The sequence below is a fragment of the Chiloscyllium punctatum genome, chromosome 40 (assembly GCF_047496795.1).
Source record: "Chiloscyllium punctatum isolate Juve2018m chromosome 40, sChiPun1.3, whole genome shotgun sequence".
In the NCBI taxonomy this organism is placed as follows: domain Eukaryota; kingdom Metazoa; phylum Chordata; class Chondrichthyes; order Orectolobiformes; family Hemiscylliidae; genus Chiloscyllium; species Chiloscyllium punctatum.
Genome location: NC_092778.1, coordinates 41988287 through 42014561, shown reverse-complemented (window position 1 = coordinate 42014561; position 26275 = coordinate 41988287). Strand labels below are relative to the sequence as shown.

General features: G+C 42.6%; 2 protein-coding genes across 10 annotated transcripts in view; one reads left to right on the top strand and one right to left on the bottom strand.

Annotated features, from left to right (window-relative positions):
* Positions 1 to 608: 608 nt before the first annotated feature.
* Positions 609 to 18220, bottom strand: tedc2 (tubulin epsilon and delta complex 2). Of its 7 annotated transcripts, none has more exons than XM_072559631.1 (10): positions 18095 to 18220; positions 15447 to 15545; positions 14872 to 14927; positions 12163 to 13018; positions 10888 to 10941; positions 10333 to 10408; positions 9615 to 9735; positions 7826 to 7927; positions 2687 to 2862; positions 609 to 1336 (listed from the first exon to the last, which is right to left on the bottom strand). In XM_072559631.1, exons 1-10 carry the CDS (start codon positions 18118 to 18120, stop codon positions 1190 to 1192), a joined length of 1713 nt encoding a protein of 570 aa, XP_072415732.1. In that variant the 5' UTR covers positions 18121 to 18220; the 3' UTR covers positions 609 to 1189. The 7 variants fall into 7 exon arrangements, with proteins under 7 accessions (XP_072415732.1, XP_072415738.1, XP_072415733.1 ...); XM_072559637.1 differs by having other exon boundaries at positions 2687 to 2755; positions 18029 to 18176; XM_072559632.1 differs by having other exon boundaries at positions 9615 to 9723; positions 18029 to 18176.
* LOC140464494 (ankyrin repeat and fibronectin type-III domain-containing protein 1-like) overlaps positions 18217 to 26275 on the top strand; it is a 924898-nt gene continuing 916839 nt past the window's right edge. For 2 of the 3 annotated variants that reach the window (XM_072559620.1, XM_072559618.1), the window contains exon 1: positions 18233 to 18346. The gene's annotated coding sequence lies outside the window, so the exon portion shown is untranslated. Of the gene's footprint in view, positions 18347 to 26275 lie in introns of all 3 variants that reach the window. The other variant, XM_072559619.1, reaches the window with a different exon arrangement.

The window sequence follows — 26275 nt, the reverse complement described above, 5'->3', positions numbered from 1 at the left end:
TGGGACAGGAAAGGTTCAGAAGGATATGGACCATGTGCAGGGAAATGAGGTTAGCATTGATGGACATTTTGGTCAACATGGATCAGTTTGCTGTAGGACTCTGTGGACTGAAGGGTCTGTTTCCGTGCTGTACATCTCTTTGACTGTATGACCATCTGGCATTATGGGATTTGAATCTTGGTCTCTGGATTAATAGTATCGCAAAAATACCACTAGGGCATCATCTCCCTGATTTCACATTTCTCTGCATTAACTTATATCTTACATGATCTGTTCACTTCAGCAGTCTCCTGTTGCCATCCTTTTATTAGAATTCAGTTAAGTCCCCAAATTTCACACCAAAAATATCTTACATCCGCAAATCCATCCTGTAAGTCATTCATTTTTCCCAGTCAAGTGAATCTAGAAAAGGAGACTGATGCTTATATTCCTAGATTACTACACCATCCAGGTTCACCGATGTGGAGGTTGACAGTGTATTTGAGTTGGTTCCCAGAAATAATTAGAATCTTGGATGAAAAGTGAGAAATAAAGCAATGCCTCTGGGTGGAGAAGTTCAAATGAGCTGGCCAGTGACAGTTCTCCTTTGGATACATATACTCAAGGAATACATTTGATGATTTTTAATAGCCATACAAATCTAAACTCTGGAATCATTGAATATTTTTTCATTCAACTAGCAATACAAGTACAGATTTTGTATGGTGTACATGCATAATACAAAAAGTATATTGCTATATATCAGTATGAATAATATTACTGCTGGAATGGAACATTAAAAGGAAGGTACAGTACACGCTAGATGCAGTGTAAATATCTCAGCTATGAACACTGCATCTGCATAACATTTTTTCCATTTCTCATACCAAATAATCCACTGTTCTTTCCCATAGAGATTGACCATCAAGTGCTAATTCTGGGCCTTCTTTGAAATGAAAGTGAGTTGAAGTTGCCCAATCTTATTTCACAGAAAATCCTTACAAGTGGCACTTAAGGAGGAAATTGTGATTGGGCTGAGTATGGCTGGTCATGGGTGGTGCTGGAGATGAGCAATCTGTATGAAATCCTTTGTGCTTCCCCAGGCAAACTTCTGGTCAAATTATTCTGAAATGTTTGAAACATCTTGTCGGCCTGGATCTTTGTCAGAATTATGGTTGCAAATACTGGTTGGCTGCATCAGTTGCTTCAGTCATTCGGGTATGTTATCCTGTACCAAGACAGGAAATTGCTCTCCTCCTTCACAAAGCTCAGAGTACACTGCTCGATAAAGGTAGGAAATAGATTGCTCTAGAGGCATGGAGGAAAATAGAATGGGAAGCAGCTCTTCTGCCATAGCCTGAAGAAAACAAAATGTCAGCAAGATCAGTTTCCAATTGCAAATCAAATTTACATTCAGTTATATACTCAAATGCAAATGGGTAGACATTACTACAAACTCCTGAATGCCTCACTCCTGACCCATGCTGATTATTTCATCATGGTAAGCATCGCAACTTAGTAAATTCAGTTCCTGGATGCCTTCTGCAGTATTCTCTAGATAGTGTCCTGGAGTGGATTCAAATTACTCCAGCATGTATCCTCAACTGAGGTGGGGTCTAGACCTCAGCAGCCTCTCTGTGGTTTAGTACAAAACGGTAATGTACTTCCCCATCAAACAGGCACAATAGAAATACCTGAACTAGTCTGGTGTTATTTGGATTTGGAGAGATGTCCTGTTTATATCTTTGGCAATGAAAGAAATACATTGCTTTCTTGTGAGTAAGAATGAGTGTTATTCTCTGTTCCGTTAATCTGACACTATAACATTGCTAGAAATGAAGATACAACCATGTAAGGGGCCATTGTAAAACTTGTTTTCCATACTCAAATTAAACCATTAGAACAAAGATCAAAGATGATATTTTTCTTGTTTTGTGATCACATCCTCTTGAATTAATCTGCATTATGAAAACAAACAATTCATTTCACAACATGGCAATCATTCTTCAATAGCACAAAAAATGGAGGGCAGGAAAGTGATGCAGTGAAAGATGCCATGATAATGTGTCTCAGTGAGTAGAACTCTCACTAGAGTCAAGACATGGTTCAGCAAAGAGCCCACAAGATACAATTCGAGCTGACCCATTCATGCAGTATTGTCTCAAAAGTTAACTTTAAGACAGAAGTTGGAGCAAGGCTTCACCTCCTGTTGAGAACGTGGAAAAATATGAACAGAGTTTAAAAGATTAAGGGTCCTGGCTACTGTTCTTCCCTCAACCAATGTCTCTGGTTATTTGATTTGTTGTTATTAGGCCTTGTTCAGAATGTGGCTACATCCTCGCCTATATTTAATCTTCAATGATGTCACAACAAGTGAACTGTTCGTTATGCTGTTGTCAAATGGACTAAAGTGTTTCCAGTAACTACATTTTAAAAGTATATTGTTGGCTTTAAAGCATATGACATTTCCTGTTACCATGAAAGGCATTTCACAAACACAAGACTGTTTCTTTAATGGCTCAAAAAAATCATAACCAAAGCTGCTCACTGTTTCATGTCGTAATAATCAGGTAGCAAGAAAATCAGAAGGAAAATTCCGTGGGTACTTTCTTTGGAAACAGAAGCAACAGGGGTAATTTTGAATCTCTCATTAAAATATCCTGTTTTAATACTGCATATATGCACAGTAGTTCCAATGGAAATATACCTTTTGAATCTGAATCTGTCTTTGGAGAGTTTGTACTTGAAACCGGAGAGCCTCCATTTCCTTCAGCTCCTGCAGTGTGGAGTAGAATAGGAGAGGTGCAGACTTGCCACCAAAACATTTGCATTTTTTGAAGTTGACCGTCCAACAGCTCCCAAACTTCGCCCAAAACATTTCAGCTATTCTCAGATAAAACACAGACAGTTAAATGATGACATGGGAAACACTAGCTAACTCTGGTAGGTTAACAACCTCCAAAATGTGATTGAACCAGACAGACCATAGAAAATCCTGCCACAGCACTTGGGAAAATGCTCAATTAACTCAAATAAGCTGTGGAACTACAGACCTTAATCTCTGTTGGGAATTATCATTATGATATTTCCGATCATGAATAGTTTAGCTAAGGTAATTGCACTCTGTGCTAATATCAGCTGGAAATAAGTTTGGACCACTTGCAATGCATCTCCTGGTAGAACTGCCCAATGTCAATCACTGACTGGTTGACATTGTGAAAGATGACTCAATTGATGCAAAGGTAATGGTAAAATCGCCATAGTCTTACCAGACCATATAGCTGCTCTCTCAATAGAGAGACAAGACTAGTGGTGGCTTAACCTGAAGGTCACCACACCTCAGGTCGGGGTAAGGTTAAGGAGGAGAGTCCTTCATGGTATTGTCAGCTGGAGCAGTAATTGAACCCTTGTTATTGGTACCCCTTTGCACTTCAAACCAGCCATCTAGCCAACTGAGACCCTTGCACCACATGCTTTGACAGATTGTGACAAAGCTGCTCATTTAACAAGCCTTTAACTAGCATTAGATTTTCCTTTGGCTGAGAGGTTGTAAACAACACAGACTCTGAAAAGTCTGGGCTTGAAGGATTTTAGGGCCAATTTGATAATAGCTAAGAGATACTGCCCCAAGTAGAAGGCTTTCAAGTTTTAAAAAAGAACAAGTATAATGAATGGGGAGTGGCAAGTTCTCCCAGCTCAGCTTTTCTCTGGTTTGGTTTGGCTTTAAGCAGTAGTGTGAAAAGAGCTGCTGGACCCAAATAAGTAGGTCCAGGCTGGTACTCTCTCTCTCTGACTTCTATCCTGTAAGAACCTGTTTTGATTATTCGTTTTGTGCCAAGGGATCTTTATGGGGCATTTTTGCAAGTACTTGGAAAAGCATCATTAAGTTGGGATCATTAACAGAGTCGTTAATGTCTCTGAAAACTCAACAGAGGTTAAGTTGTTCGGTATTCTGTTTTCTGTTGTTTGTGTTTCCTTCAGTAATCTTGTAAATAAATTCCATTTTGTTTAAAACTAAGTGGTTTGACCAGTAGCATTTCTCCTGAAATATTCATTTTACACCTGCTGAAAACAACTAGCAAAGTTAGAGTCTGGGCTACCTTCTTGAAATGTTTAGAGGGATCTGGCCTGGTCCATAACAAGATTTATGTCTGATCTAAACTTGCAGCAGGGTAATGCGGTTAAGAAATTTAAACTTACATTTTCTTTATGAGCAAGAGCTGATGACAATTCTCATCATATCCCTAGTGTACCATTGTATGTGTGAAGCAGGACAGGCCATATGTGCTCAGCCCAGCATTCCTGATTCTTAATAAAAACTGAAAAAACTGGTATGGCAACATCTATGGAGAGAAATTAGAGATAACGTTTCAGGTCAAGTAAACCTTCTTCAATTCTGACCATGACCTGAAATATTAACTGTGATCTTTCTCCACAGATCCTTATCCAGCAATTTCTGTTTTTATTCCTGATTCTTCTTAGCAACTGCAAACTTGGAGAGGGTTCTGCCATCCTCAGAATGGTGCTGGCATAAAAACCCAACAATAAGATCAGTGGTAGCAGAAAAGGTATGATATGGGGTGATGATCAGCAGCAGGAGAAGAAGCTTTATACTGGAAGTGTGCTTCTGTAACAGACTCTGAACAGTCAGGGCTTACAGAAGCTCTGGGAGGCATTAGATCCAAATAGTTGGGATTGGAGTTTAGAAGTAGTCCTGATAAGCAATCTGGTGGAGCTGAAAGTGGAGTTAAAGGAAGCCACAAGTAGCATGTACTTGGCAACTGAGAAATACGGGACTCAGAGGAACCCTCAGCGTAGTATTAGCATAGGGAGGCTTGTTGCTTGCAAAAAGAACTGGAATTGGGCCTGGGAGTACGTTTTGGAGTGCAGTCATGGGAATTCAGTGGTAAGCAACTTCAGGGTAAGAAAGTAACAGCCCAAGAGCAGCCATTGAGAAATAAGTGACAAGAATTTTTAAACAAGTTCAGAAGCTAATCTTTGGAAATGAAGAATTAGTATCAGTAATGTCAGGTGGTGGAGTGCGGAGAAACGATGTTGCTTAGAAGTCAGTGGAATCGATCTTAACTGCACCGGGATATCTATGGGATTTTTGACCGCAATATTTTCTGTTATATGTACCTTTTGTTAATTCAGGATGTTAAAGTATAGCTTATTTCGTAGATTGTTTACTTCTCGAACTTTGGAAAAACTGTGCAACCTTGTGGCTGGCTAGGAATTCGTAAAGGGGAGAAACAAGGCTGGCCATATATATGACAGCTGAAATAGCTGTAAATTAGAAACAAAAGTGGAGATTGCTAGAAAAACTCAGCAGGTCTGTCAGCATCTGTGGACAGAAATTGGGTTTCGGGTCAAGTGACTTCCTTGAAATTGACTGATGGGAAAACGTCAGTTTATATGTAGAAGATAGGGTGGGTGGAGGGGTAAGGAGTAAATGATTGGTTGAGAGAGTCTGCTATTATACAAAACCCATTGTTAACCACTAACAGTCTCCATTAATAGCTATTCACCATTCTAGCCAGGTCATTATCCATTTCTTGGTCTGTCCAACTGTTCTTCTCTCTCTTTGGGCTCTATCTCCACTATCATTTACTCCTTACCTCCTCTTCCCACCTTATCTTCTGCATACAAACTGACATTTTCCTAGCTACCATCAGTTCTGAAGAAGGGTCACTTGCCTTGAAATGTGAACTCTGGTTTCTCTCCACAGATGTTGTCAGATATGCTGAGCTTTTCTAGCAATCTCTATTTTTGCTTCATACATTGATGGGATGGAACTCTTGAAGGATACTGAGAAAGCAAGGGGAAAAATTGTGGAGGCACTGGTCTTAATCTTCTAGCCCTCCTTAGATTCAAGAATTGTGCCAGAGGATTCGAGAATTCCAATTGTTACACACTTAGCCGGTAAAAGGGTGCAAAACTAAATCTAGCAATTACATGTCAGTGAGCTTAACCTCAGTGGTGAAAAAATCAGCCAGTGTTGATTAATTAAAGACAAATCAGGTAACTTGATCGGAACTTTTGATTAATTAACAGGGAGGGATGGTAAGGATTATACAGTTGATGTGGACTTTCAAAGCCATTTGATAAAGTGCTAGATAAGTGCCAGCAAAGTTAAAGTCCATGAAACAAAACGGGCAATGAAAGCATGGATTAAAAAAAAACTAGCTGTGCGACACAAAGTAGTGTTATATGGCTTTTTGTACTGGAGGGATATATATACACATGATTTCTTAGGGATCTGTATTACTACCATTCTTTTTCTTGATTTACAGGTTGTTCTGCAATAGTACACATTTCGTTAATGCAAATTTGCTGTAACATGATTGACAAATTAGGGACACTGTTTCTAAAATGCGAATTTTTATAATGTGTGTTGGCTGTAACGCGATTATAACGTGTGTTGGCTGTATCACCAACACTTTAAGCACAGTTTCTAAAGCACAACGTTTCTATTATGTGGGGTTGCAGAAGACTATAAACATCACATTATTGAAGAACTATTTGTATATTAATGACCTTGACTTGGTTGTGCAGGGCCCAATTTCAAAATATGCAGATGACACAAACTTGGGAGACACTATAAACTCTGAAGTGAGTTAGTGATTGTAGTAAATAAGACAGCCAGACTATAGAATCAACAGATATGTGGTACATAAAATATAATACAGAGGAATCTGAAGTGCTCCATTTGGCAGCAAGAATGATAGAGAGACAATATGAAGGATACCATTATCCTTCTACAGTGTCTTCACAAACCAGTGATCTCTACAACCAAGGAGGACAAAAACAATGTCACCACATCCAGAATTCCTTACAAACCACATAACGGCCTGACTTTGAACAAAATACTATTCCTTCTCTGCTCCTTTGTCAGAAACCTGGAACCATCTCCTTAATTGCACTATTGGAGCATCTATAGCGCATGGACAAGGGCAGTTCAAGAAAGCTACCACCTGCTCAAGGAGAACAAATATCTGTCTTACAAGTGATACTCCCATGCCAGGAAATGTCAAAGAGCATTCCAAAGAGAATCCAGGAGAAGAAGGATATGGGAATACATGGGTTCAAATTGTTGAGGCAGGGCAGGATGAGGAAGTAATAAGTTATACAGGTTCCTGGGATTTTAAATAGAAAGAATAATAAAAGGCATAGGTATGGTGAACCTTTATAAATCACTGGTGCATTCAACAGGAGTATTGACTCTAAATCAGGGCACAGAACTTTAAGAAGATATTACAAGAGTACTAGACATAAAGACTTCAGATATGTAAACAGGATAGAGAAGCTGCGGCTAGAGTTCGCCTTAGAGAAGCTAAGAGGAGGTTTGATATGGGTCTTCAAAATCAAGAGGTATCAGGACAAAATAGATATGATAAATAGTATCCATTGTCAGTAGGGTCAAGATCCAGAGGACAAAGATTTAAGGTGATTGGTACAAGAACCATAGACAGACAAGGGAAAACATTTTATTCATCATACATGGTTAGGATTTCAAATACACTGCCTGAAATGTTTTTCCTAGACAAACCTGATCAACACATTCAATAGAAAATGAAATAATTACCAGATTAGAAAAAATATTAACGGGGTGTGGAAATGGTGGTTGAGTAGGTCTAGCTGAGTTGCTGTCAAAGACAGCTGACACAAATATGGCAAGTCAAGTGACCTCCTTTTGTGCTGTACCCATTCTAGGATTTTATTTGCTCCAGACCTTTAGTGTATGTGGTATAGCCAGCCTGAGGTAACCGGAAGCAAACAAAGTATCAAAATCAAGATATAATTCACAGCATCAATTATTGTTTGGGTGAAAAGATCAATTACTCACCATCCACAAACTGCTCAATCTGCTGAATGAGGCTTGATACAGTATCTTGGCATCTCCCCAGTATCTGAAGGCTCTCATGTTCATGCTGATAACTGAGGGGACCTTTGACAAATGGGAGTACAATTATCATCTTCTATACACACTATCAGGAATCCTAATACCGAATGAGAATGCAGATCTTTTGAGGAATTTTTAAAACGTGTGTTGGCTGTAACACAATTATATTGCCAACACTTTAAGCGCTGTTTCTGAAGCACAATTTTTCATTAACAAGAACAGATGAATAGCTCAATGCCTCATCAGGAATGCAAATGTAAACAATTGTTTTGGTTAACTAGCTAATGATGTGTCTGTTTCCCAAAACAAACAATGTTTAATTCAAATATTAACAGTTAAATAGGTTTTATTCAACTTCAATAATGAATAAGTGGCATTTAGAATATGAAAAACATTTGAAGTAAAATATTTACACACACTAGGAACACAATATAAAAATGTTGGTAATGGATTGATTTGAGCAAGTTAAGCACAACTTCTTGAATAGTTCAAGAATCTGTCAATTTGATGAACAGATTCTTGATTGTTGAGTTTTCAATTTCATTTAGTGACTTTGCCGAAGACTTAAAATATCTAAAACTTCTAATTTCTTCAAACGTTTCAAAGAATTCCTTTGTCTAAAACAATACTTCTGAAAATATTCAGAAGTTGATCTTTCAAAACCAAAGTGAAATTAAATCTAACTATATAAATCACATTAAAATAGGAAGCATGTCTTATCAAATAGAAAATTTGACTTCCAAAACAAACTTATGAATTTTTTTGATAGGTGTATACAAACGTATGAATCATCACCATAAAGCAAATCAAAGAGGCTCTAGTAGCACAGTGGTAGTGTCCCTATCTCTGGGCAAAGAAGACCAGGTTCAGGTCCAACCTGCTTCAGGTGTGTAGTAACTGATTCAATAAAACAGTTTGATCCAAGATTAAGGATATAAAGTGGACATTACATTTAAGGACCAAACTTAAGAATTGCTAAAAACTAAATGTGCAGTTTGAATTTCTCTCCTTCTCCAATTAGGCGCATCTATACACATTTATTTTTCTCTCTCTCTCCCTCTCGGAAATGTCAAGTTTGGCATTTGACAAATATATTGATTTACTTGTTTCTAGTTCAAATCTCTCCCTCTATTGCATTAATTATTGTCTGGCTATTTTAAATTAAGACAATTAATATTTTTCATTAACTGTGCTATTTATCCTCTTCCTTCCTTTATTCTCAGTGTTCAGAACAGTATCCACTGGAAGGTCTCCTACCCAACTCTCTCTACACAGGAACTGCCACACTGATGTAGCCCTTCTGTCCCTGTCTTGACCTTACCTACTAGTTGCTTTTTGATATTTCTTCACTACTTTCATCTTTGCTTATGTCCTGATCCTTAGTTCTTCAATACAAGAAAAATGCTACAGTAACTGATATAGTCAATGGAATCTAGAAATTATGCTAACTTTCTCTTAATTTCAAACTTACACCAGCTGGTCAAATTGTACAAGGAACATCCTGGAGATGAATAGCATGCTCACCAATTACCATGCAGCGGAGGTTTTCTTTGGAGTATGACTCCATTCTGTCACTTGCAATAAAGTCTAGGAGTGTTATTCCTATTCTGTCTTTTGGAAAGACAAAGTTCTTCTCTCAGAGAAATTGTCCTTCTGTACAAATTGTGCTTCACATCTGATCTCTTCCTATGGTCACGTTTAATAAATTACAAATAAATTATAAAGGACATACCTGAAGAATTGAGTAGGAAATCTGTACGTACATATTGGTCAATACATTTGTAAAGTTCATAGATGTTGTCCAATTGTTCTTCAATCTGTGCACAACTTACAGGTGGGAGCTGTGAATGGAACTTCGTTGAGGTTAAGCAAAGTTTTGTAAGATTTTATTGTAAGTTTTCCTCTTCATTACACTGGCTTTTGACAGAATGTATTCAGGCAGTGGGCATGAACTGGAAATGGACTTGAAATCCTATAAAAGGAAGCAGGTTACATGTAGGGAGAGGCTTAAGTGCATCAAAATCCCAGGAATGTTATTTTTAGTCGATAAGTTTCCTTTACACTTTTTGCTTCTGTTACAGGTATTTGTCTCACAAGTATATATGAACAGACTAAAACTAAATTATTGAGTTGGAATTATATCTTTGTAATGTGAACTTTTGTAAATTAAAATTTAAGTATATAAAGATTAGATTCAATTTCAATTCTTCACAAGTGGGCTACCTGAAACAGAATATATGGTGGAATCAACATTTCTGAAGCTGAAATCTATGATGATAATCCAGCTTTCAAAGTAATCAGTAATTCCTTCCTGTGTTAACTCTTTCTATTGACCATTAATTCAGATATTCAAATTCAGAAAACAAAAATAGAAACATTTTGAACGATTTAACTTTGTGCTTGTTAATTGTATCTACCCACATTCCACGATCTTCAACATGAAAGGATACTGCTGACTGAATGTTTTGCATGAAGCTTGCTTTCTGGATTTCATCAGTTTTACTGGCAGACACCTGTCCCCATAAGCTAGAAGACAAAAACAGAATGAATAATAGGTGTTTGCCTTTGCTCAGCTTTTTTGACCACACAAAATTATTACTGTGGTTAGGATATTCCTATGAGTAACTCCTTCTACAGTATGAGAGAGAAGATTGGGGCAATTTCAGATTTTGGCATTAAAGCGAAAAAGAAAAATGCATGGGGTGGTAGTGGTGATAGTGATAGTAGTTGGTATGTGTAGGTGTGCAGGGGAATCCTGCTGATCACCACCCTTATGTGCTCAGCCAGGAAATACTGGGGAGGTCAAGAAGTATTCTATGTACAGTACCCTTCTTCTTTCTGTCCCACTTATTACTGAAAAAGTCAATGGTGAGGCAGGACAAATATGTTAAAACACATCTTAAAACAGTGAAAATATTTGAAATCAAGGCAACAGGATGTGTATTTCAGGTTATGAGGGAAACATATATTCAGCTTCTACAACTTTGTTCCAAGATTCTGCTTACCGTGCATTTCTACATCGCTGCTTTCTCCACTCTGAAGGAAGTTTCAGTGTTGACCTATGAAGGATTAAGGGTGACTTATAGTACATAAAGTCCATCAACATCTCAATTTTGTCAACAATGGAAAACTGTGAATTATTCAAGCTACAATCAATCAGAACTCAGATATCCACAATAGAGTTTAAATTAAATCCAATTTCCCCGTTTTCTTTTCCTCACTGACTTACACGCATCCACTATTATCAAACACACTGAATTTTAAACTTGTCCCTCCATAACCTTGCCCTGACCTTGCTCAGCTACTCCCTCCATAAATGTCTTCTCACATGTTTCAGTTCTTAAATGCTTGCATTTTTCATCACCTCTTCACTCTTCCCTTTGGCACCATGCTAAGCAATCCCAATCCTACTCTCCCAATATCCTCAAGTCTTTCCACTCCTTTCTGTAACCTTAATAAAACTCAATTGTTTGTAAAACGTTCCATAATCTCGGAGAAAGCCTCACATTCATTCCTTTTCCCTGTGAAACATCTCAAGATAATAAAAGTAGCTGGTTCTATATCACGAGAAGATGTTGACAGGAACATTAACAGTGGAATTACCTTGAAAAATCAAAGTTTTGGAAAAATAATGATTCTCACAAAACTTTTAAAAAATTTAAATTTTTACTCCTCTAGGATTAATTATACATCATCTTACTCCTGGGCATTGAGCACCCCCTCACAGTTGATTGAGCAACTCCACCTGCTGAGTGTTACTGAGCCAGAAAGATCAGAAACTGCAAAACCTGATTTCTGGTGAACATTGGCTCATCTAGAATGTAACAATACCTCATAACAACTCAAAGCTAGAGAGGAAGATAGGGATCTCATTGAGAGCACATTGGATCCAATCCTGGTCGATTATCTAATGAACAGCTAGCCTTCATTTAGAACTTTGTCACACATTACTGCCATCAGAACAAGAATCCAAGAATCAAAATAAAAGTTAAAACAAAGAATCGGGAGTTTGGCTTGCTGACGTCTTGTGGAGGAAATTCAAAAGAATTTCACACAGTCAGCGCATACAACTCAGCTCCAATATATCACCCTATATTCCTGTCTTCAGTTCAGGTATTCTATCTTTTCAGACAAAGTCTTTACCTTACTCAGATCTTCAATGCAACTGCATTAAATTTGAAGACAGATGTAAGGTACAGCATATCAGGAAAAAAAAAGACAAAAGACAAATGCTTGTTTAGAAAAAAGCATAAATTAAGGTAAATTTATGATCCTCTTACCCACTTCCTTGAAGGGTGAATAATTTGAGTTTCTCCATGGAAGAGCTTTCATTTTGGAGCATGTTCTGTTCAGAAACACTCAAATGTACAGTTTCTTTCATACAATTGGCCCTCTGCTGGCTAATGACAGGGGATGTCATTTTGGGAGCAGTGTCTGCAAATGCAGAAATCTGCATGCTGCGTGGTGTAACTGTTCTTTGAATAATGTCTGTATCTTCCAGGTTCAAACTATTATGAGATGCAATTGTTCTTGGAATGGTTTTCAAGGACCAGAGCCTACTTTGTTGAACTCTGTTTCCTGCCCTGTCAACTGAGGCAGATCGTTTTGTTTGTTGTATAGCAGCAGTTTTAACCAGGCCTGGGGTATGCAAGGAGCCTCGAACTAATTTCCCCACAGTCGATGACGTAGACTTTCTCTTCACATCCTGCTTGGTTTTATATGGCAGCTTCAATGTACAAGATTCTGGTTTCCTGGAAGAGACAGCATGTGTTGCAACCTTCTTCCCAGCAACTCCATCTGCTAAATGGCTTGATAAGTACCTCTCCTTACATACTGATGCTGTCACTTTACCACAAGTATTGTTCATACTGGCACCAGCTAGCTTTGTCTTGCTACCTGACCACAGTGTCCTTGACAAAACATCCTCTAAAGGTTTATCTCTGTAGCTGGCTGCCTGTGGATGTTTGACAATGCCATATCCTGCATTAGTTGGCACTGTGCTGTTGTCAGAGGTATGTGGTTGGATCTGCTTTATTTCAAACACGCTTTGATGGGTTTGTCGAATTCGTAGAGCTTTGGCCAGAGTTCTATTCAACAATGCCAACTCCTGCAATTCCTCATAACTAGAAGCATGCTCTAGAACAGAAAAACATAAAGTGAGTTGAGATGAGGATTCAGCTCCCATTCTGCAATTTTAAACTCAGGCTTGTTAATCCACTATATCATTCAATAGACCAGTGATTCTCATGATCTTCTACCCATCACCCATAATGATCCTTAATACTCTGCTTATCACCCCATAGTGGCCCTCAGGACCCTCCAGCCATGAGTCCACAGTGGTAAGCACATCATTAACTTGGTTCACTGGGGTGAGATCTGGGGAAATTTTTTTTAAAATGGGCCACTGCTGATGGGGAAAACTCGTTTCATGTATTTTGTGCAACAGAATCAAGAATTTATGATACATTTCAGAAAGTAAATTGCCCGCAGTGATTACTCAAGATGTGCATGTCACAAACAAAGACAGCAATTGTGGAAAAGCTCAGCAAGTCTGGCAGCATCTGTGTTCTTTCCACAGATGCTGCCAGACCTGTTGAGCTTTTCCAGCAATTTCTGTTTTTGTTTCTGATTTACAGCATCTGTGGCCTTTTCCATTTTTATTTAGTACAAGACATGCATGTGTTAGTGGAACAGGGTAAAAGGAGGATGACAATAAAGGTTAAAAAAAAAGCAAATTCCAGCTCTATAAGAGCAGCTGAATGTTGCTGGGCTGTGTAAAAAACCATGAGATAAGCAGTCCTTACAACTTCTGAAAGATCGTGGGGGTTAAAAATTATGCAATTCTTGTTCCAGAATAGGGCACCATGGACTTCCTGAATAATATGGCTGTTCTCTCCTTAGAGAGAAACAACTGGTAGTGATTTAACACAAGGGTCACCATATCTCAAACGTGGGGCAAGGGTGAGAAGGAGAGTACTTCATGGCCTCAGCCAGTGCAGGAATTAAACCCATATTGTTGGAAGAATCTCTAGAGGAAAGGATCCAATGAAACCAGGGATGAGGTATCTGAATCACATATTGGAAATCCCCATGGTACAGGCTTACCTCCAAAACAAAAAGCTTTTTTTGAAAACGAAAAATATTTGAGAACTTCTTTATCATGAGGATATTATTGTTAATTTTGCAGAGGCTATCTCATAAAAAACATCACCTCGAAAGTCACATTTTAATAAGTGACTGAGAAAGGGACAGTGAGCTTTAGGCAAACTAATTCATGACATCACAATGCAAACAAAATCATGCTGCTAGAGAGAAGCAAGAAAAATAGGAATCATCTGAGATGAGTAAACAGACTGGACACATGCAAATAATCCTCCAGAAACAAAACTCTCACATAACAGACTGCATTACCAGAGTTTGTAACCAAATTAGACTTGGTTCGATAGGTGGCTGAGAAAAAGATGAAGGAATGTAGGGACAGTGCGCAGATGTATGTGATTAGAATATTGCTTATGAATAACCATCAATATGGACTGCTTGGGCCAAAGACCTTGTTCATGTGTTGAAATGGAATAAGCTCAAAGACCTGAATGGCCTGTTATTGTGTAGCTCTGTACAAAATAAAACATATTGTACATCAGATGCACAGATCCAAGTTTAAGGAGATTATACAGAAAACTGATACACTGTTTACAACACAAGTACAGTATAGTGTTTAGTTTATCCACAATATTTACCAAAAGACTTAGTGCTTCTGAAGGGTTTAAGGAAGGACAACAAAGAGGTAGAATTCATGAACTATAAGAATTCTTTAAATTTCTAAAAATTGAAGTAAAAGAAAATTCTATTAAGAAGCAACTAACTATGGGGAGGTATTGACAAAGCAGAAAAAGGTGGTACATGAAGCAGAAGTCAACCTCTTGAGATGGAATTTTCAAGTTTCTAAAATATGAATTCTCTGCTCCTTTGGAAAATTCAGTCAGGCAAACCTGTCCTGCTGGTAGTGGCTCCATTCTTTGCTGGTTTCTCTCTAGTGTTGGGATTCCTGAGAATAGACATCAAAAAAGTTTTAATAATAAACATGAGATGCTAGAAAGGAATTTGCCTTTAATTAAAGGATTGATCTATTTTGGGTACTAATATTCTACTTAAAGATTAATAACTGTACACATTCCTGAAACAAGATGGCATTGAAATTTGATTCAAACTGAGGTCTAACTACTGCCTGCACAAAAGCTAGACTTAAACAGGGATTGGTCTAAAATTTCTCTGTACACTAAATTTAGTACAAAAAGGGATCAGAGTAAAGCAATGCTTTCCACTCTATGTCTACATCACGTTCAGTGCCAAAGTTACATGTGGAACAATAGCACTCTTTTGAACTGTGATGTGTGGAACATAAAAATACTTTCACTTAGGGATATGTGTTGAAAAGACCAGTAGCAATGTATTCACGGTGTGCGCAGGTGTGTAACTGTCTGAAACAAGTTCTATAATTAGCAAGATAAGGACAATGGGACGTTAAGACATTCTGTGTAATAGAAACAAATTGGGACAGTTATACCAGGGTTTCAGAAGTTTGCGAAAACTCTTTAGCTCATCTTCAAGCTTTCTCTCCTCCTCTGTACACTCCTTAATGGCTTCAACCAATAGTGAGGAAAGCCTGTAAAACATCCAACCGTTAGCCAATCACAAAATAATTTAAACATTAACATATTGATGTAATGTATTTTTATTCAAGCCTTGGGATAACACAATGTTCAATATAAAATAATCAGGGGACTGTGTTCATATCTGAGAACAGAAGAAATAAGAAAACTAAATTAATTGGTAAGATCATGAACTGATTTCTACTTCAACTGCAGTTTCTTTTCTACTCCCCACATTCACAATTCCTTAAGAGTCAAAAATATGTTTCAATACACAATATATTCTAAAAAGACACAAAGTGAAGAAATTTCTCAATATTTTAGAACTAAGTGACTGACCCTATATCCTGAAGCTATGCTTCCAGCTTGGGTAAAAAAAACTCAATACCCACCGTTATGCTCCGTCACAATCGTGTACACTTCAATGACATCACCTCTCATTCTTTAACCTAATGGAGCACTGCACTGTGACGGAGTCAGTATTAAGAGAGCACCACGCCAGTGGAAGGTCAGTACTGAGGGAGTGCTGCACCTTCAGAGGATCAGTATTGAGGCAGTATTGCTCTGTGGGAGGGCTAGTCATGAAATAAATTAGGGCCCATAGCAAACTATTTAAGCACTGTGTAAAATTCTTATGAAAATAGATGATATAGTATTGATAAATAGACAGGGACCACGACAAGACAGAGATAAAAATCATAAAAAACTGTATGCCTTGTACGGAGGTCACTACATTCCTGAATTGATGTCAAGGCATTTTCCGGTGCTCTCTTCAACCACTTATTGAAGCAAGTTTTAGAATGACCTTAAGCAGGGAGATGGTAAAAGAGGGAGGTAATTGATATCCGGTAACTTGCCAGTGTCTCGAAATAAAGTATAACAGCAAGTGCTTGGAAACAGGAACATACCTCATCAGGTGGCAGCGCTAGTCAGGCAGCTGCCTTCTTTAAATGGGAGATGGACCAGGAATGATGAGGAAAACCAAGGAAAGAGTTACTTGACACTTTAGTCAGAGAATAGGATACCACTAAGATCAACAGTCTCTTAGGCCTGATTGCCTTCTAGTATGAGTGAACAGTCTTAACTGTCACAGATTGTAGTTTTTTCCTTGACAGAGACACATAGCACGTAAACCGACCCTCTAGTCTGACTAGTCCATGCCAATCATAATCCCAAATTAAACTAGTCCAACCTGCCTGCGCTTGGCCCACATCACTCCAAACATTTCTTATTCATTTACTTATACAATTGTGTTTTCAACATTCTACCTATATCCACATCCACCAATTCATCTGGAAGTTCATGCTACACATGAACCACACTCTTAAAAAAAAATTACTTCTCGTCTTTTTCAAATCTTTCTCCTCTCACTTTAAAAATATGCCCCCTAGTCTTGAATTCCCCCATCCTCGGGTAAAGCCATTCACTTTATCTATACCCCTCATGATTTTATAACTTTCTAATGTCACCCCTCAATCTCTTATGCTCCAGTGAAAAAGGTCTCATCTTATTTCGCCTCTCCTTATAACACAAACCATCCATTCCTGTTAACATTCTGGCAAATCTCTTCTGAACCCTCTTCAGCTTAATAAGACCCTTCCTAAAACAGAGAGACCAGAACTGGATACATACTCCAGATGAAGCCTCACCAACATCCTGTACAACTTCAAAATAACAGCCTAACTTCCTACACTCAAAAGGTCTGAGCAATAAAGGCATGCATCTTAAATGCATTCTTATCCACCCGGTCTGTATGTGATGCAAACTTCAAAGAATTATGTACTTGAACCCTTAGGTTTCTGTTCTACAACACTACCCAAGGCCCTACTTTTATAAGTCCTGCCCTTGATTGCCTTACCAAAAGGCAATACATCACATTTATCGAAATTAAACTCCATCTGCGACTCTTCAGCCCATTGGCCCAACTGATTATGATCGCTTTCTGCAAATTCCTTAATCTCACTTATATAAAAATGACGAACAAAAGTGGACCCTGCACAGATCCCTGTGGAACACCGCTGGTAACAAGACCCCAATCCAAAAAACAATCCACCATCACCTTGTGTATATTTAGCTAAAATATCTAAACTGCTGCTGAATAAACTCAAAATTACTTACATACGGTCAATTGTCTAATTTAGGGGGTCCATAATTTCAGAATCGGACCACCTTATATTTGGTCTCTACTTTTCTTACATTCTCCTCCCCACCCCAAGAGGTGAGTCATGCCGGGATCCAAATATATCGCTCCACAGATGTTGGCACCTGTTGAGTTTCTCCAGCGTTCTATATGTTTGTTTCAGTTCTGCATATTGTCCTCGACAATAATTTTCCTCAAAACACCGTTACTCAACATGTTGCCTGGTCAATAACAAATTGCTTTTGTGCTGTGCTGCTGCGTTCAAATTAGTTATCGCGTTCCTTAAATTATAATACTTTTTTTCAAAAATATTTCTGTTTGCGAAACGCTTTGAAGCATCCTGAGGACCAAACGCACCATAAAAGTACAACAGCGGGCTTGACCTCATGCATTCTGCAAAACTACAGCGCATAACGAAAGTACCTTCTTGCCTGAGGAGCCGGTAACATCGCCCAGAACTAGGCCGTTTGCTCTGGTTCAGAATACCGCCCGTTCCCGCCTTGCTTGGCGCAAGCGCGGGTCATCGCAACCGTTGCTCAGCAACAAGCCGCGGCCCTCCACAAGATGGCACCAGAACCGAGGACTGATCCTCAAAGGAAAGAGGCAGGAAGACAACATTTCAAAGAAATATCCTTTTGGGGACAATGAAGCAGGAAGCAGTCCTTAAAAGGACAGGTGAGGAGAGATCATTTAAACGGCTGAGAGGCTGTGACCATACCGCTCATATCATGGGGAGGGGGTAGAGTTCTGGCTGCTTACAAACACCTGGCTTTTCTCATACACTTAACATGAGTTCTTCTTTCCTGCTGTATTACATCTTTATTGAAAATCACACGACACCGGGTTATAGTCCAACAGGTTTATTTGAAACCGCAGGCTTTCGGGGGCTCCGCTCCTTCCTCAAGCAGCTAATGAGAGAATTCATTGGACACAGAATTTGTAAATAAAGGATCAAAGGGTTATACAACTTATACGAATGTATCTAACAAACGTAGATGGCTCTTAAGTCTTTAATCAGTTAAAATAGAGGTGCAGGTTTCTATCGATTAACATGTAAATCCTAGACTATCTTTCAAATCGCTGCTCCAAGATAACTTCAGGTTTTATCAGAATGAAAGTGACACTCCAGTCAGAGAATGTATTTTAGATGTGAGGCAATGTTGCATGTCAATTTGTCTGTGTCAGACTGGTTTTACTTCCTAAGTAGGAACCAAACCAAATTCCTTCGGACTGAATTGAGAGGGAACTTCTTCACACAGAGGGTTGTGAATCTGTGGAATTCCCTGCCCAGTGAAACGATTGAGGCTTCCTCAGTAAATGTTTTTAAAGCTAAGACAGATAATTATTTTGAATAGTAAAGGAATTAAAGGTTATGGTGAAAGGGAAGGTAAATGGATCTGAGGCCACAAAAAGATCAGCCATGATCTTATTGAATGGTGAAGCAGGCTCAAAAGTCATTGGCCTACTCTCGCTCCAAGTTCTTACATTCAGCAAACATACCCAGAACAACTGCAAAGTAGAAATTTATAAAATGCCCCATTGACTGACTGTCTACATATCGTGTGCTTTTTGAACAAAATAGAATGTATCTGCAAATATAAATCTGCATTTGCAGATTCACCCAATAGATTTATGTGTTGAGAGGGTGTGTGTGTGTGTGAGTGCACGTGCACTTGAGAGAATGTGCATGAGTGTGAGGAACTATGTGCCTACGAGAGGGTTTGAGTGCAAGTGTCTGTGTAGGATAAACGGTCTGTGTGAGTGTGAGTTTGTGTGTGAGTGTATAATGTGGTGAGGTCACCTGTAGTGTAACATGAACCAAGATCCTGGCTAAGGCCATCCTCAAGGGTACCTTTCATAGCTATCAGCCTCTGTTCAGCAACTCTGCATTGTTGGTCCAGCGGACTGGTGGGAAACGGTAAAAGGGAACATCAAGAGGTTCTTTATCCTCAAAGGTGTCCAGGAGGCGAGAGAGAGGCGGGGAAAACTGTCCCAGCTCCAGGAAAGTATGCAGAACCTGCTCCTGCTGCAGACGATGGGGGTCGATGTCACGGAGGACCTCAAGGAGGTGAAGGGCCAGCAAGCCTCGCTCTTTGCCTCGGAGGCCTCCAGGATAATCTTCTGGTCCAGGGTCCGCTCGGTGGAGCAGGATGAGACGTGCTCACGTTTCTTCTTCCAGAAGGTGCACAAAGAGAGCTCCATGCTCAGCAGCCTGAAGAAAGAAGATGGCTCGGTAACGTCATCTCAGGCTGACGTCATGAGGATCAGCAAATCCTTCTACGCCAGCCTGTATGACTCGAAGCCTACCGACAGCGCGGCCTCCCAGTCGTTCCTGTCCTCTATCACGGAGGTCCTAGATGACGGAACACGAGAGAGGCTGGACCAGCCGCTATCTCTGGATGAACTGACCAAGGCCCTCGAGTCCTTCGAAAAGAATAAAACTCCCGGAAGCGACGGCTTACCGGTCGAGGTTTATTCCGCTCTTTGGGACTTGATCGGCCAGGACCTGCTGGAGGTGTATGTCAGTATGCTTCGGGCAGGTACCATGAGTGAATCCATGAGGAAAGGCATCATCACCCTCGTCTACAAGCGGAAGGGGGAGAGGGAGGAAATTAGAAATTGGAGACCGATCTCACTGTTAAATGCAGACTACAAAATCTTGTCAAAGGTCATCGCCAACCGGGTCAGGTCTGCTCTGGGATCGGTGATCCACCCGGACCAAACCTGTGCTGTACCGGGCAGGAAGATCTCTGAGAGTCTCGCACTCCTCAGGGATACGATCGCCTACGTGCAGGACAGGGGGGTGGACACCTGCCTCATCAGCCTGGACCAGGAGAAAGCCTTTGACAGGATATCGCATACATATATGAGGGATGTCCTCTCCAAAATGGGCTTTGGGGAGGGAATCGGAAATTGGATCAGACTGCTCTACACCAACATTGTCAGTGCAGTCTCAATCAATGGGTGGGAATCAGATAGCTTCCCTGTAAGATCTGGAGTCAGGCAGGGATGCCCCCTCTCACCCGCCTTGTTTGTGTGTTGCATAGAGCCATTTGCCGAATCCATCAGGAAGGATGCGAGCCTGAGAGGGGAGACTATTCCTGGCAGTGGGGGCCTGCAGGTTAAGGCCTCCCTGTACATGGATGACGTCGCTGTTTTCTGCTCGGATCCGCTGTCCGTGCACAGACTCGTGTGCATCTGCGACCAGTTCGAACGGGCCTCGGGGGCCAAGGTAAACCGAGGCAAGAGCGAGGCCATGCTCTTCGGGAACTGGGCCGACCAATCCTCTATCCCCTTCACCGTCAGGACTGACCACCTGAAGGTGCTGGGTATTTGGTTCGGGGGGGCTGGGGCGTGCGCCAAGACCTGGGAGGAGCGGATCAGGAAGATGAGACAGAAACTAGGCAGATGGGGGCAACGGTCGCTCTCCATCGCGGGAAAAAACCTGGTCATCAGGTGTGTGGTACTCTCAGTATTGCTATATGTGGCACAGGTCTGGCCTATCCCCAGGACCTGTGCCGCCGCAGTCACCCGGGCCATCTTTCAATTCATTTGGAGATCAAAGATGGACCGGGTCCGAAGAGACTCTATGTACAAAGACCGGTGCAATGGGGGAAAAAACACGCCCAATGCCACCCTCACCCTGATGGCCACCTTTGTGTGTGGCTGCATCAAGCTGTGCGTGGACCCCCGGTACGCAAACACCAAGTGTCACTACGTACTGAGGTTCTACCTGTCCCCGGTGTGCGAAGGATGGGCCTGGCCTCGCTGCCGCGGAACGCTCCGAGTAGTTGGACCGTTCCGTATCACCTGTCCTTCGTGGAGAAATTTATGAGGAAAAACACCTTTGACCACAAGTCCATCAGGAAGTGGTCAGCACGTAGCGTCCTTGAGACCCTTCGGGAAAAGGAGAGGGCGGATCATGTCGAGCGGTTCCCTGAGCAGACTGTCAAAGCCATTTGGCAGAATGCCTCATCGCCAGAACTTTCCAACAAGCACCAAGACGTGGCTTGGCTGGTGGTGAGAAGGGCTCTGCCTATGAGATCCTTTATGCACGCCCGGACTCTCTGCCGCACCGCACGCTGCCCTCGAAGTGGCTGCGGGGGGACGAGACTGTCACACACCTCCTTCTGGAATGTGCCTATGCAGAGGAAGTCTGGAGAGGAATGCAGTGGTGCTTGTCGAGGTTCGTCCCGAGCAGCGCCGTGACGCGGGACTCCGTGCTCTACGGCCTGTTCCCCGGGACTCACACCGAGACGAACATTAACTGCGCCTGGAGGATCATCAACTCGGTGAAGGACGCTCTCTGGGCGGTCTGAAACCTGTTGATCTTCCAGCTGAAGGAGTTGACCCCGACCGAGTGTTGCAGACTGGCACATTCCAAGGTCCAAGACTACGTGTTGAGGGACGCGCTGAAGCTTGGGGCAGCTGCCGCCAAGGCGCGGTGGGGAAAGACCACCGTGTAAGATCGGCCTGCCTAAAGAAGAACAGGGGGCCCATACAGACGTTTTTTTGGGCTCTGCTGATGCCTCAGCCAAATATATGTATATATACAAGATTGAAAAAATGCACAGGATTGTAAAGGACAAGGATAAAGTCGAATCTGTGTTTGTAAATATGGACATATGTATGGCATGATCCAATGTACAGACCATCAAATCATTTATGAATAAAGTATATTTTTGAAATAAAAAAAAAAGTCTGCAAAGAGAAAATCCTGCGTGTTGAGGGACGCGCTGAAGCTTGGGGCAGCTGCCGCCAAGGCGCGGTGGGGAAAGACCAACGTGTAAGATCGGCCTGCCTAAAGAAGAACAGGGGGCCCATGCAGACGTTTTTTTTGGGCTCTGCTGGTGCCTCAGCCAAATATATGTGCGTAAGATTGAAAAATGCACAGACCTGTATATAGCAATGATAAATTCTGATCTGTGTATGTAAATGTTGACATATGTATGGCATGACCAAATGTACAGACCATCAAATCATTTTATGAATAAAGTATACTTTTGAAATAAAAAAAAGAGAAAATCCTGCCAGGCCCCCAAAGCCTCCCAGCAAAGGGGGAAAAGACAGCTGCACGAGGGAGGGACGGCCAGCTCTTCGGAGGGGGAAGATGGACGCAAAGAAGGCCATCACCACCAGAAGAAGAGACAGAGCGCCGTCGGTAAAGAGGAGGGCATTTCCTCCCAACCAGGAAACAACGGACCCCCCGAAGTCCATCCTCCACCCAGTGAGAACCAGGGGGTACCCACTGCCCCACAACTACAGGCAACCGAGAGCTGTGATCCTCTGACAGTCCCATTGTCAGACACAGAACTGGACAGTGAGGACCCTTGCCTTGGCTCAATGACACCAGAGCGGGTAAGTGACCCCAGTGAGGAGCTGGATAGCTACCTCAGCCCAGCAAAGGTCCAGCAGTTCGTGCTTACCTTGGGGATGTAGACAGCCACCCCAAAGACAGGACAGTCAAATGGACAATGGTAACCCCATAAATTGGGGGTTAAAGAAGTTTCATTTGCTTTCATATAACAGGGCACCCACTCAGTAGGTGGGTTCCGCTGAAGCCACAGCCAAATACCAAGAGACTGGATAGTTAATAAAGGTAACTGTTAATAGGATAACTATAAATTTAATTGATTCAATCTGTGCTTTGTAATGTTAAGACATGCAATGTATATAACTATGAACGGTATGGAAAATTGTACAAGTACCAAAGATTTATTTCTATGAATAAAGTATATTTTGAAATTAAAAAAAAGTCTGCTGTTGGTATTCTCTACCTGGCAGGGGAAATACCATGATCACCAAGGTGGTTCTCCCAGGACGAGGCTAAGATCAAGTGTCTGTTCTTAACAGGACAGGTGTCGAGTTGTGAGTCATCAGAGCTAGTGAAGAGATCATCGCTGGATCGTGATTGGACGTTGGAGGATTGGATCGTGATTGGACGTTTGTGAAGAAAGTTCTGCTGGAGTGCTGCGGGCTCGCAGCAGCGGACGTGTACTGCCTGCAGGATTTTCCTGGGGCAGGCTACTTCGATGTGACCTTCAAAAGTGTGAAGCAGTGCGAACAGCTCCTGAAGGTTTTCAAGGAGAAGGAAGGAGAGCCGCTGTTTTCCATCTTGTCGGCGACCCCATTGTGTGTGCTTCCTGCACAGAGGAATCAGGTTGTTACAATCCATATGTACAACCCCTATGTTCCAGCGGCTGATGTCCTGACCTTCCTGGAAAGGTACGACCAAGTTGAGGGAGAAGCCACTGATGTGATCGACCCCTTTGGGATCTGGACCAGTAAGCGGCAGGTCAGGGTAACTCTGAGGGCCGATGATAGTGGGGACATCCTCCACCCACCCTCGAGCTTCGCAATTGGAGGGAGCAGAGGCTACCTGACTTATGCAGGGCAGCCGAAAGTGTGCCGAACTTGCGGGAAGTCGGGACACGTGGCGGCGGATTGCAAAGTGATCATCTGCAGGAACTGCAAACAGGAGGGTCACTTGACTAAGGACTGTCAGGAAGAAAAGAGCTGCAACCTGTGTGGAGAGGCGGGCCACATGTACAAGGCCTGCCCAAGACGAGGAGCCGCCACCTACGCACAGATGGCCGGAGGTGGCAACACGAGCCGCGGACTGACTAAGTCCAGCAAGGTACCGCAAATCAGCACAGGACCGGTGTCTGGAGGCACCCAGAAGGAAGGGCAGGCTGTAGCGGAGCAGGCGGCAGACAGCGGGGAGATGCAGCAGCCGACCCAAGCTCCTGCAAGACAGACGGAGGAAATGGAAGAGGAGGGATCAAAGGAGGCAGAGCAGTGGATTATTGTCAAAAACAGGTAGAGGAATCCTCTCGAGGGCCCCAAAGCCACCAAGCGAAGGGGGAAGAGACACCTACAAGATGAGGATACAGGCATTTCCTCCGATGGTGAAGATGGGCACAAGAATGGTCGCCACCGGAGGAAGAGGCAGAGCGCCGTGGGGAGAAAGGAGGGCAGCACCGCCCAAGAAGGAAAAGTCGATCCCTCTGAGGGGATGGGTGAAGGCCTCCCCCTACCCGGTGAGAACCAAGGGGTACCCACCGGCCCACAGCTCCAGGTAACTGGGAGCAGCGGCCCTGTGACAGCCCCGCTGTCAGATGGAGAACGGGGCGATGCGGACCCTGGGTCCGACACGATGACACCAGAGCGGGGAAATAACTCCAGCGTGGAGCTGGACAGCTACCTCAGCCCTGGGAAGGTCCAGCAGTTTGCCGTCACAACGGGGATGCACGCAGCTACCCCACAGGGGCAAGACCAGAAGGAAATGGACACTGGTAACCCCGTAAACTGGTAAAATGGGGTTTAAAATTGCCAGCATAAATGTGCGTAGCATTAAATCGGCTACGCGATGTGTTTCTACGCTGGCCTTCCTGGCCAACGTCAAAGCAGATGTCCTGTTCCTGCAGGAGTGTGGGATACCGCACCTCAGCAGTTACAGGAGATGGTCGAGCTTGTGGGCCCATGGGCCGTCAGTGTGGTCGGGGGGCAACGATAGCCGCACCTCCGGCCTGGGTATCCTGTTGCGAGGAGGCAACTTCACCATCTCTGAGGTTAAGGAGATGGCGGGCGGGCGCCTCCTCGTCGCGGACGTTAAATACAGAAACGCTCCTTTGAGACTAATCAACGTGTACGCCCCAGCGGGTAAGAGTGAACGGTTGGCCGTCCTGCAACAGCTTCCACTGCTGCTTGCTACGTCCAGGCCGGTCATTCTGGCCGGAGACTTCAACTGCATCATTGATGCAGATGGACGATCTGGCGGGGGGGACAGTAAACTGGACGCTACGTCCAGAGCCCTGATGGAAACAGTCAAAGACGCCAAGCTGCACGACGTCTTCAGCACCCCTGCAGATGGACCGCAGCATAGATACACCTGGTCACGGGCAGACGGGTCTATCTGCTCAAGGATAGATTACCTGTTTGTGTCCCGAACGCTCTCGGTCAGATCCACCGACGTCAAGCCGGTGTTCTTCTCTGACCACTGCCTCCTGCTGGCCGACTGTCACCTACAGGTCGAACAGCGGGCGGGCAAGGGAACGTGGAAACTGAACACTAAGTTATTGACCCCGGGAAACATCGAAGAGCTCAAGAGGGATTACGCAGGTTGGAGAACCGTGAAGCCCCTCTTTGAGTCTCCAGCAGACTGGTGGGAAACGGTAAAAGGGAACATCAAGAGGTTCTTTATCCTCAAAGGTGTCCAGGAGGTGAGAGAGAGGCGGGGAAAACTGTCCCAGCTCTAGGAAAGTATGCAGAACCTGCTCCTGCTGCAGACGATGGGGGTCGATGTCACGGAGGACCTCCAGGAGGTGAAGGGGCAGCAAGCCTCGCTCTTTGCCTCGGAGGCCTCCAGGATAATCTTCCGGTCCAGGGTCCGCTCGGTGGAGCAGGACGAGACGTGCTCACGTTTCTTCTTCCAGAAGGTGCACAAAGAGAGCTCCGTGCTCAGCAGCCTGAAGAAAGAAGATGGCTCGGTAACGTCATCTCAGGCTGACGTCATAAGGATCAGCAAATCCTTCTATGCCAGTCTGTGTGACTCGAAGCCAACCGACAGCGCGGCCTCCCAGTCGTTCCTGTCCTCTATCACGG